The sequence below is a fragment of the Danio rerio genome, chromosome 16, assembly GCF_052040795.2.
Source record: "Danio rerio strain M-AB ecotype USA chromosome 16, GRCz13ab, whole genome shotgun sequence".
Lineage (NCBI taxonomy): Eukaryota > Metazoa > Chordata > Actinopteri > Cypriniformes > Danionidae > Danio > Danio rerio.
The window spans coordinates 1,707,501-1,721,001 of record NC_141036.1 but is presented as its reverse complement, the minus strand read 5'-3'; the positions used below and the strand labels follow the sequence as shown (position 1 = coordinate 1,721,001).

Here is a 13,501-nt window from a genome sequence, read left to right as displayed (position 1 = left end):
GGAAATTCATTAAAACTATTATTACATGTAATTATATATGTATATTTGGGTGTGTTGAGTAAATGATGGTAAAAAGTGTGATTCTGATGAATATTTTGTTTGTTTTTTCCTTATCAATAAGAGGCATATTTCACACTATTGCTGTTTCGCAATACATCATCGTTGGTGTGCAAAAAAAAATGCTTGTAAATATTTAATATATGCATATTTGAACAGTATTTCTGCTCTACTCCACAGTCGTTCAATGAGCTGTTCAATGCGCAGAACACTGAAGCAGACGTGCTCAGCATCGTCTCCAAAGCTGAAGAGTTTGAGCAGATCAAGGTAAGAGTTCAGGAGGAGTAGATTCATTTTAGGAATGGACTAAACTCTTTCTTTCTCATTTATATATACAGTTAAAGTCAGAATTATTGCCCCCCTGTTTATTTTTTCTGTTTAACCGAGAGCAGATTTCTTCAGCACATTTGTAATCATAATAGTGTTAATAACTCATCTCTAATATCTGATTTATTTTCTCTTTGTCATGATGACAGTAAATAATATTAGACTAGATATTCTTCAAGACACTTCTATACAGCTTAAAGTGACTTTTAAAGGCTTCACTAGGGTAATTAGGGTAACTAGGCAGGTAAGTGGAATTAGGCAAGTTATTGTATAATTATGGTTTGTTCTGGAGACTATCGGGGAAAAAAATCCTAAAGGGGCTAATAATATTGACCTTAAAATGGTGTTTAAAAAATAAAAAACTGCTTTTATTCTAGCCGAAATAAAAAAAATAAGACTTTCTCCAGAAGAACAAATATTATCAAACATACTGTAAAAATTTCCTGAATCTGTTCAACATCATTTGGGAAATCTTTACAAAAGAAAAAAATATTAAAGAAGGGGGTGGGGGGGCGAATAATTCTGACTTCAACTGTATATATATATATATATATATATATATATATATATATATATATATATATATATATATATATACACACACACACACATACACAACAGTTCTGTCTGGCTCTCGATTCTGATTGGCTGATAGCTGTGTGATATTCAGCAATAACAGCACTCATACAGCCTCCTCACCTTTGTGTTTTCCTCCGCCCACATAGAGTGACAGCAGATCAATAAACTCACTGCAGTTTGACAAATATTGCAGCTGTTGGGCAGCATCATGTACTTTTGATGCTATTTTAGTGGAGAGTGTAGTTGTTTAGATTGCAACTGTGCAGTTTATTTATAAGGATAGTGCCTATTTTTAATATTTATAATTTCTGAGAAGACAGCGTGTTAGTGTCAATTAGTCAAAGACGGTTGACGTCGTCTATCCACAAGATGGCGCCAGGACCACATAATAAGCCCTTGCTTGGAGGATTAAAACTGTGTTTTCTAACTACAGCTGATCAGATCATTATTAAACTGGTAAGGGATAGTCTAAGTCTTTTGTACAGATTGCAACTATGCAGTTTATTTTTAAGGACAGTGCCTATTAATACAGTTACTTTCCCGGTTCTCAACAGTGTTATTCAGAGACCTCACCAACAAACACCCTCTTCTTATCGCAAACACAACAGCAGTCTGGTAGTGATTGCGCTGCTTTTTTCGGGGTTAATTATTGGGATATCCTCATTGCAACAGATGTTATAATACTGTAAGAAGATATCTCTGTAGAGCACAGGTGTCAAACTCAGTTCCAAAAGGGCCGCAGCTCTGCACAGTTTAGTTCCAACCCTAATTAAACACACCTGATCAAACTAATTGAGTCCTTCAGGCTTGTTTGAAACCTACAGGTGAGTGTGTTGGAGCAGGGTTGGAACTAAACTGTGCAGGGCTTCGGCCCTCCAGGAATTGAGTTTGACACCCCTGCTGTAGACTGATGGCATTTCATGTCACGTTCATCGTTATAATCTTAAAATGTGAGCAAAATCAGCTGTGTTGTCTTCACTTTAGAGATAACGCTGCAGAGAATCATTCAAACACTAGCTCTACAGTGACATTGGTGAATTAGTAATGGGTTCTGCTGTTCTGACGTCAGCTTCAGATGTGAATGAACGGCGGAAGAAAGTAGTTCCTAATACAAAAGGGTTTAAAGACTCTCTGTGTTTGATTTTCTTATTTGTATACACGATTGTGCCGTCAAACTGTTGTATAAGCGCAATATCACACGAGAAGCAGTGCCATATGGCTGTATATCAGCACTGGTGGGAGGTGTGTGTTGGCACGAGGCCACAAGCTGATATTTAGCCATATCGCACTGCTACTCATGTTATATATATGTATATATATTGGTTTATTATTCTATTATTTGATATTTATTCTTTATGTTTCTTTATTTATTATTTCCTTTGTTCTTGTTTATTCGTTATTTATTCATTCATTTATTTACTTATTTTTTGGTTCTTATTTTTTATATTTCGGTTTCTTCCTACTTTATTCTTTCTTACTTATAATTTTTTATGTATTTATTTATTTTTATATGTATATAATGAATTATATATATATATATATATATATATATATATATATATATATATATATATATATTATTATACAAAGAAATTAAAACAAATAATGAATAAATAAAGAATAAATAAATGACAAAAAATAATATATATATATATATAATATATATATATATATATATATATATATATATATATATATATATATATATTATTTTTTTGTCATTTATTTATTCTTTATTTATTCTTTATTTGTTTTAATTTCTTTGTGTATTCTTTCTTTCTTTCTTATTATGTTTTTATAGAGTTTGAGCAGATCAAGATGAGTTTCTGGACTCCGCTTTATCTAGGAATGAACTAAAAGTGTTAGTGTGTGTGTGTGTGTGTGTGTGTGTGTGTGTGTGTGTGTGTGTGTGTGTGCGTGTGCGTGTGCGTGCAGGTGCGGGATGAGGAGCTGGAGGAGCTGGAGAAGATGTTGTGTAATTTCTGTGAGCTGCCGGCGTCTGGAGGAGTGGAGAACGGCTACGGCAAGATCAACATCCTGCTGCAGACCTACATCAGCCGTGGAGAAGTGGACAGCTTCTCACTCATCTCTGACCTGTCATATGTAGCGCAGGTGAGACACACACGTGCACGTACTCACACATGTGTACACACGCTCACACATGAACACACAGCACACAACACTCATATACACACACACACGACCACACACATGCACATACACACACACATGCACATACACTCACATACACATGAACATACACATACATACAATCATACAAACACACACACACATGCACATACACGCACCCACAAACGTATGCACACATACACACACATACATACGCACACACACATGCACATACACTCACATACACATGCACATACACATACATACACATGCACATACACATACATACAATCATACACAAATGCACATACACACACACAAACATATGCACACACACACACATGCACACACACAAACATATGCACACACACACACACATGCACACACACATGCACATACGCATGCCCATATGACCGCACACACATACATGCGCATACGCAGACACACACATATGCACGCAAATACCCACACATGCTTATACACAAACACACACGTATGCATACACACCCACACATGCACGCACACACACATTCACATACGCACACACATACGCATGCACACACAAACGCACATACGCACACACACAAACACACACACATGCGCGCACACACACATTCACATACGCACACACATACGCATGCACACACAAACGCACATACACACACATATGCACGCACACACTCATGCACATACTTACACGCACACACATGCACAAATGCAAACACACACACATATGCACGCACATACGCAGACACACACACATACACGTATACACACACACACAAACACATGCATGCACGCACGCACACACACACATGCACATACGCACACACACATGAATGCAGACACATGCACACAGACACACGCATGCACACAAACACACATGCACGTACGCACGTATACATACACACACACACATGCACATTTGCATGCACGCACGTACCACATACACACTCGCGAATGCTGAAGTCTGTTTAGCTGATCATATTTTAATTACATTACACCAGCGATGCTGTAAAAGGAACCGTATAAGATTGAAAATAGTCCCTTTAACCGTTCACCGGAAGTTTCCCGTTGTCTGTGAAACACTGGCTGTGCGTGTTCAGCCCACTGGTGGTGTTTGTCTGACTCAGAGATGCGGACGGGAAATCCTCTGTTCAGATTCTCTGTGGAAGCCATCATACAGTACATCCCTGATATCTGCCATGCCGCTATAACAGCCTCCATGTGCTCAGAGAGTTGAAATATCTGGAGAAAGTCCCTCTTTGCTCCTAATTCGGCTGATTTGAGATGTGCAGCTGGGATCCGGCAGTGGGAGACTCGTTTCCGTCTCAAATGTATGTTGATTTTAAATCCAGACCTTCTTCTGTGCTCCGACATCTCTCAAATGTCTCTGACCGTCACCCTTCAGAGGTTTTAGATGTATATGTTTAGAAACACACACACACACACCATGATTCCTTCAATGGTTTTCGCATGTGTTCAGAGATTGAGACTCTTCCCATCAGTCATCTGTATATGGGGAGAGAGATGGACGAGTGTGTGTTTGCAGATTGTGAGTAGAGACTCAGAGTTTGATGCTGAGTGAATGAGGATTCAGAGCCGGTTTGGTGTGTAATGATTCAGTTTAATGCACTTGCAAAAGCATTGGGAAAATACTAGAATATTTATAACTCTAATTTATATATATTCATTTGTGTGTGTGTGTGTGTCTTTACTATGATGGCTGTATGGAATATTTTACTTGATATTGTTCAAGATACTAGTATTCAGCATAAAGTGCCATTTAAAGGCTTAATCGGGATAATTAGGCAACTCATTGGACTACAGCGTTTTGGTCTGTAGCCTAAAAAATATTGAAAATATAATATTTTCTTAAGGTGGCTAATAATATTGACCACGGCAATAAATATTTATTCATTAATATTTATTCATTTGTTTATTCATTTTATTGATGTTTCTTTTTATTTCTTTTTTATTTATTTATTTATGTATTTATTTATTTATTTATTGTTGTTATTAATATTATTATTGTTATTATTATTATTATAATTATTATTATTATATTGATGTTATTATTATTATTATTATTATTAATATTATTATTGTTGTTGATTCATTATTTTTTATTATTGTCTTATTCATGTATTTTTAATTATTATTATTATTATTATTTTATTCATTTATTAATTAATTAATTTGTTTATTTATTATAATTATTAATAATAATACTATTATTGATGTTATTTTTATTATCATTATTATTATTATTATTTTATGTATTCATTATATTTATTATTGTTTTATTTATGTATTTTATTATTATTATAATTTTATTCATTTATTTATTTGTTTATTTATTATTATTATTATTATTATTATTATTATTATTATTATTATTATTATGGTTGTTATAATTATTTATGTAAATTTTTATTTAATATTATTATTGTTTTAGTTATTATTTAATTATTATTTATTTATTTATTTGTTTGTTTGTTTGTTTGTTTGTTTAATTTTTTCCCATCAAGTGTCATTCAATCTTCATGTCAACTTCCAGTAAAACAACGTTCAGACACTGAAGACTGCAAAATAAAAAAGAAAATTCAGCATTGAATTGTAGGAATGAGCTAGTTTTGCAACTACGAAACATCAATAAAAGAACTATTATTTCAAATTGCAATAACAATTTACAATTGAACAGATTTGACAGTATTGATTATCAAATAAAGGCAGCTTTAGTGAGCAAAACAGCTTTTTTTAAAGCATTAAAACATCATAATTTTATTGTGTGTCTCTGCATGTGTTTGCGTGAGCATGCTTGTGTGTATGTCTGCCGACACTGTGTGTATTTATTTGTGTGTATGTGTACATTCATTTTTAGTGGGTGTGTGTGTGAGTGCGTGTGTGCGTGCGTGCGCGTGTGTGTGTGTGTGTATGTGTGCGCGCATGTATGTTTGTTTGTTTGTGTGCATGCATGTATGTGCGTGTGCATGCATGAGTGTGCGTACTTGCATACATGTGTGTGTGTGCGTGCGCATGTGCATGCTTGCATTTGTGTAAGTTCTTGCGTGTGTGCATATGTGTGCATGACTTCATGTCCGTGCTCGTGTCTGTGTGTGTATGTGTGTATATGTGTGTGTGTGTGTGTGTGTGTGTGTGTGTGTGTGTATGTGCGCGTGCGTGTGCATTTGTGTGTGTGCATGCCTGTGTGTGCATGCCTGTGTGTGTCTGTGTATGTGTGTGTGTTTTCACTGGACGATGGTGGAATTGTTCTGCTGGTTCTCCTCCATACAGCTCAGTGTCGGATGAAAGGGTTTCTCTGGCTCCTGTGGCCTGTTAAACAGCACATGTGGGTCGGCAGGTGTTTGTCCTCCTCCTTTTTTGCGCAAACGTTCGTCCATTTCTGCTGGATCCATCAGTGACGTATACGGAGCGCTCCATCATAGCTCTCAGATCTACGAGCAAACCTGCACCTTATAGATCAAAGTAATGTGGGATTCTGAGCATAACTCACACTGCAGCATCAAACACACACACGCTCGCCTCTGATTTACACACACACAGCAGTCAGAGAGAGTGGACGTTAGTCATCACATCAAATGTGCTCGGGATTAGGAACTAAATGTAAGGAGAAGACACATCTGTTTAAAACGACACCTTAATACACGCAAAAAAAGACTTCGGCTGCTTATTTAAAGTGAGCTGAATCAAGACAGGGCGGCACGGTGGCGCAGTAGGTAGTGCTGTTGCCTCACAGCAAGAAGGTTGCTGGTTGGAGTCCCGGCTGGGTAAGTTGGTATTTCTGAATGGAGTTTGCATGTTCTCCCCATGTTAGTGTGGGTTTGACAGGCTCACCCAGTTCATCAAACTCCATCTTTTAACATCGAAAGCTGAATAAAACAGTCTCCTTGTAAAGCCGGCGGATCAGCACGCTCCTACTTTGAAAACATATGATTCAAGTCGCGCTTCTGATTGGCTCTCGGGATAAAGCGGCTTTTGCTGTCAAAGGCAGGTAGAGTTTAGCGGCTTTTGCCAACAAACTGTTTTTTTTCTGAATGTACTGATGCTGGGATTTGGATGATTAAAAGCAAATCTATTTGTTTGTGATCTCATTTTTGGCAGAAGTGGCGTTTAGCGACTTTTGCATCTGAACGCTTCATATATATATATATATATATATATATATATATATATATATATATATATATATATATATATATATATAGTTAAAGTCAGAATTATTAGCCCCCTTAAATTTTTTTTCTTCTTTTTTAAATATTTTCCAACACTGAAAAAAGTGTTGCATGCAGAACTGTTGCAAACAATTTATTTGTGTTTAATTTAAACAAACACATAAAATGTAATAATGTTCAACTTAATTTGTTTGTTTAAATTCGGCCCGAATAAATTGTTTACAACTACTTAACATTAAAAAAAATTAAGTAAATCCAAGGAATCATCTTTCAATAATTGTTTTCAGTGAAATGATGTTTAACAGAGCAAGGAAATGTTCACTGTATGTCTGATAATATTTTTTCTTCTGAAGAAAGTCTTATTTGTTTTATTTCGGCTAGAATAAAAGCAGTTTTTAATTTTTTAAACACCATTTTAAGGACAATATTATTAGCCTTTTAAGTTATATTTGTTCCGATAGTCTACACAACAAACCATCATCATACAATAACCTGACTAATTACCCTAACCTGCCTAGTTACCCTAATTACCCTAGTTAACCCTTTAAATGTCACTTTAAGCTGTATAGAAGTGTCTTGAAGAATATCTAGTCTAATATTATTTACTGTCATCATGACAAAGAGAAAATAAATCAGTTATTAGAGATGAGTTATTAACACTGTTATGTTTAGAAATGTGTTTAAAAAATCTGCTCTCAGTTAAACAGAAATTGAGGAAAAAATAAACATGTGGTCTAATAATTCAGGGGGGCTAATAATTCTGACTTCAACTGTATATATATATATATATATATATATATGCACGGCTTTACATTAACACCCGCCAGCCTGCCAAATGCGTGTAGATTTCAGCTTCGGCGGGTTGGACAGCCGCTCCCTCTAGCCACTTTGGCAGGTTGGAAATAATTGGTACATTGTAGTTTTCTTAAAGCAGGGTTCGACAATAAGCATGGCCCAATATGCGCGCAAATGTGATCTTAGAATCGAGAAGCAGCACGACTGACAACAATAACTGTGTTCGCGCAAGCAAAAGCAGGTGAATACCTTGAGAGGACGATTATTCACACAGGTGATGTGATGCGCACGACTGTTAAAAGCGCGCGCGCTCCCGTTTACTTGCATGAAACAACCATCTGTAGAGGAAGCACAACTGCTGCGATCGGTTCTCTTTGAAATAGACTGGACTAAAAGCGATGCTCGTGAAAGCAGCAAACATTTTGTAAGCAGCAGCAGCAGCAGCAGTCACTGCTTTCCTTTTAATTATACTCAGGCACATGATCATCCTTTCATTATCACTCACCTGCTTTCTTTTGCTTACAGTTATTTTGTTAATATAGTTTAATTATCATACTTTGCGAATAGCAATTCTTTAATATGAGATGAACTCCCCATTCATGTGTAGTAACTGCTGATCTGGGATCTTTAGCCAGGACAGATTACTGTGCATATTTTAGATGCATGACAATAGATCTTTTTAAATGTCAAATTTAAAAAAAAAAAAAGAGAAAAGTTTTGTCAAATAAAAGGTGCATGTATACAGCTATATATCTGCTTGTTTTGACACATTTAAAATGTGTGGCTAAGAAATAAAGATTTTATTTTGGGTGTGGTCCGAGATAAATCCTTAATTTGAGCCCTAAAAAACTCATGTGAAATAAAAACCAATTGCAATGCGACACAACCCATTTGCTCATGCACAGCGAGCAAGCTCACACACAACACACACACACAAACAGTGAACTAAATGAGGAGGCATGAGGACAACACAACATCTAAATCAAGTCATGTCAGCATGTCAAAGTCACATTTATTAATAAAAAATATATATTTTCCAAGCAACAAAATTGTGGCTAGTAAAAATGGTGAGTGGCTACTAATGTTGGAAATCTACTAACCACAGTGGCTGGTGATCAAAAAAAGTTAATGTCAAGCCCTATACATATATATATAGTGCAGTGATAGCAAGTCTCTTTACAGTGTCTGTGATAGCGAGTCTTTGGATTGCATGTGTGTGTGTGTGTGTTTGTGTGCAGAACGCAGCTCGTATCATGCGGGCTCTGTTTGAGATGGCTCTGAGGAAGCGCTGGCCGGCCATGACCTACCGCCTGCTGAATCTGTGTAAGGTGATGGACAAGCGTCTGTGGGGCTGGGCTCACCCGCTCAGACAGTTCAACACACTTCCGGCTTCAGCGCTGGCCCGGATGGAGGACAAGAACCTCACCATCGACAAACTCAGAGACATGGGCAAAGACGAGATCGGTCAGTCTGTCATAATGCTCTGTCTATACTGATAAAGATACAGTGGGCCTTGTTTATCAGTCTAACATACGCTGCAAATGTGTGTGTGTGTGTGTGTGTGTGTGTGTCTGTGTGTGCAGGTCACATGCTGCATCACGTGAACATCGGTCTGAAGGTGAAGCAGTGTGTTCATCAGATTCCCGCCATCCTGCTGGAGTCCAGCATTCAGCCAATCACCCGCACCGTTTTGCGCGTCCGCCTCAGCATCACCCCAGACTTCAGGTGGAACGACCAGGTAACCATGACAACCGCATCCAGAGCTTTACCTGCTGTCATCTCTTTGGATTTCAGTTCTGTGTAGCCGCGGATCCTAAACTCAAGCGCCCAAGCAAACATTGGGCTATAATACTATATGTGCATTTCAGCACTAGCACTTATGTATTTATTTTTTCATTTTTTCATTCATTCATTCATTCATTCATTCATTCATTCATTCATTCATACATTCATTCATTCATTATTTTATTATTTATTCATTCATTTATTTAATCATTATTAATTATTAAAAATAATTGTATTTAGTCATTCATTAGTTCATTTATTTATTTATTTATTTTAATGATTCATTCATTCATTCAATTATTTATTTATTTATTTATTTAATCATTTGTGTCCTTATTCATTCAATCATTTATTTATTTGTTTATTTAATCATTCATTCTTACTTTTATTATTTATTCATTCATTTATTTAATCATTGTTAATTATTAAAATTAATTTTATTTAGTCATTCATTAGTTATTTTTTTATTTTTTGTATTTATTTTAGTCATTCATTCATTAATTTATTCATTAATTCAATTATTTATTAATTTATTTCTTTATTTTGTTTATTTATTCATTTATTCTCTTATTCATGCATTCAATCATTTATTTATTTATTCATTCATTCATTCATTCATTCATTTTTATTTATGTATTCATTCATTCAATCGTTCATTTATTTATTCATTTAATCATTCATTCATTTAATCATTAATGTATTCATTCATTTATTTATTCATTCTTTTGTGTATTTATTCAATCATACATTCATTTTTTTTACAATTATTTATTTATTTAATAATTCATTCATTCGTTCATGTAATCTTATAATCATTCATTCATTCAAGTAATCATTCATTCATTCATTTATTCATTCATTCATTCATGGAATCATTCATTTATTTGTTTGTTTTTTCAATCAATCATTCATTTATTTAGTTATTAATTGATTTATTCATTTAATCATTCATTAATTTTATCATTCCTTCATTATATCATTCATTCATTTTCTTATTTATTCATTTGTTTATTAATTTAACCAATTATTCATTTATTTAATCATTCACTCAATAATTAGTTTATTCATTTTAATCGTTCATTTGTTAATTCATCATTTATGTATTTGTTCAATCATTCATTTATTTATTCATAAAAAACTTTGCTAATGATCTAATGATTTTTCTTGAAATATATAAATAAATAAACAAATAATTGAAAAGAACCACTAACAATATTATGTTAATCGTATAAACAATAATATTTTAGGCTCTTGTTAAATTTTTAATTGTATTTAAATAATCACTTTTTTTCTAAATACACACACACATATATATATATATATATATATATATATATATATATATATATATATATATATATATATATATATTTTAAAGTGCTTTGGGTCCACATTAAACTGTTCATCGTGAAAATATGCACAAGTGTGTGTGGGCGTGTGTTTACATACACATAAGCATGACATAATAAGTAATTGATGTAGCATAAAAACTGTACAATTTTAATTGTAGAGATATATTTGCATGCAAGCCAAAAATAAAATAATAGCTGCATATTAATCTCGCTAAATAACCATTTTTTATATATATAGTTTGGATTCAACTGTAATTTTATCAAAAAGTCTGTTTTTTATAATGCTGCTTTTTTTATTTGTTTCTCAAAACTGTTAAATAAACTTGAAACAATCAAGTTATAGAGGTTATATAGTATAAAAATAAGTATTTTAAATATATATATATATATATATATATATATATATATATATATATATACACACACACACACACACACACAAAATCTAAGACTCTTTATCGCGCACACACACACACACACACACACACATGTTCACAGTAGGTTAGGCAGGCAGATCTGAAGCAGTCATTGATTTGTTCGTCTCCTCCCCTGCGTTTAAGAGCACAAAGGCTTGAATAGGGCCAGATCTGCCGCTATTGTCCTCCTGAGGGCCACAGATGGGCTCCTGCGTGTCCAGAACTCCTCCAGCGGGACACACAACAGCTGGATGACCATCAGACAACACTAATCTGAGCGTGACCTGCGCACACGCATTAACACGCCATTAGCAAACATTGCAGAACGCTTTACGCACTCAGGAGATCCAGAAAAATAAAACTCTGCATGCATCAGCTGTCAGAATTCAACAGTTTATTGTGTTGCAACTAATATTTTGATTTTTGGATATTTTTATTTTAGGGGAATTATTTCAAACAATAATTTTTATTGTTTAAACAAACAATTTTTTCTCCCTCTTCTCCTTCCTTTTGTTTGTTGATTTTTTAGTTAGTTATTTAGTTAATTAATTAGTTAGTTAGTTAGTTAGTTAGTTAGTTATTTAATTTTTGTTTTTTATTAATTCCGAGCAATCGCTTCCATTTTTGACAGTGATTTACATATCACACCTAATGAATGAATTAATTAATTATTTATATATTGAAATTTGTTTTTATTTTTCATTTCTTTTTATTAATTAATTAATTAATTTTTATTTATTTATTTATTTTATTGTATATTTGTATTTATTTATTTATTTATTTTTCATTTATTTTTAGTAATTTATTATTTTTTATTTATCCATCATATATTGTATTAATTTATTAGTTTTTAATTTATTTTATTTATTTATTATATATTTGTTGTAATTTATTTTTATTTGTTTATTTTATATTTGTATTTGTTTATTTTATTTTGTTTATTTATTATTTATTTGTATTTATTTTATTTTTTTGTTTATTTTATTTATTTATTTATCAACAAATTTCTTAGACTTTTTTAAATTTATGACAATGATTTACATATCACACCCAATACATTTATTTATTTATTTACTTTTTTTTTATTCTCAGCAAAAACTGGACTGCTAGACTTTTTGATTATGATTTACAAATGAAACCTCTTAAAATGAATTTATCTATAAATTTATTTATTTATAATTTTTTTTATTCATATATTTTTTCATTCATTCATTCATCCATGCATGCTCAGCTAAAACTGGACTGCCAAACATTTTGACCAGAGGTGCCCAAACCTTTTTATGTAAAGTGCCAAAAACCAAATATCTTTATGAGCTGTGAGGCTTGATTTGATTACCAAAGTTTTTAATTCATTTATTTTTTTCATTCATTCATTTATTCATTCATTCATTCATTCATTCATTCATTCATTCATTCATTCATTCATTCATTTATTTATTCGTTCATTTAATCATTTATTAATTTATTTATTTATTTCATGTTTAGTTTGTGTTTATTTTTTTATTTATTTGTGTCATTTATTTATTCATTTTATTCATTCATTCATTTATGTATTCATTTATTCATTTATTCATTCGTCCATTTAATCATTTATTTATTTATTTATTTAATGTTTAGTTTGTGTTTATTTTTTTATTTATTTGTGTCATTTATTTATTCATTTTATTCATTCATTCATTTATTCATTTATTTATTCATTTATTCATTCGTTCATTTAATCATTTATTTATTTATTTATTTTATGTTTAGTTTGTGTTTTTTTATTATTTATGTCATTTATTTATTCATTTCATTTATTCATTCATTCATTCATTCATTCACTTTTATTCATTTATCAGTTAATTATTTAAATTGTCTCGAGATT

At 32.7% G+C, this 13,501-nt stretch overlaps 1 protein-coding gene across 2 annotated transcripts in view; it reads left to right on the top strand.

The window, feature by feature from the left end:
* Positions 1–13,501, top strand: part of ascc3 (activating signal cointegrator 1 complex subunit 3) — a 263,272-nt gene that overhangs the window by 190,628 nt on the left and 59,143 nt on the right. For both annotated transcript variants that reach the window (XM_087286373.1, XM_087286372.2), the window contains exons 19-22: positions 238–324; positions 2,899–3,075; positions 9,323–9,548; positions 9,668–9,822. In XM_087286373.1, the coding sequence (XP_087142499.1) occupies positions 238–324; positions 2,899–3,075; positions 9,323–9,548; positions 9,668–9,822 (645 nt within the window). The remainder of the gene's footprint in view (positions 1–237; positions 325–2,898; positions 3,076–9,322; positions 9,549–9,667; positions 9,823–13,501) is intronic.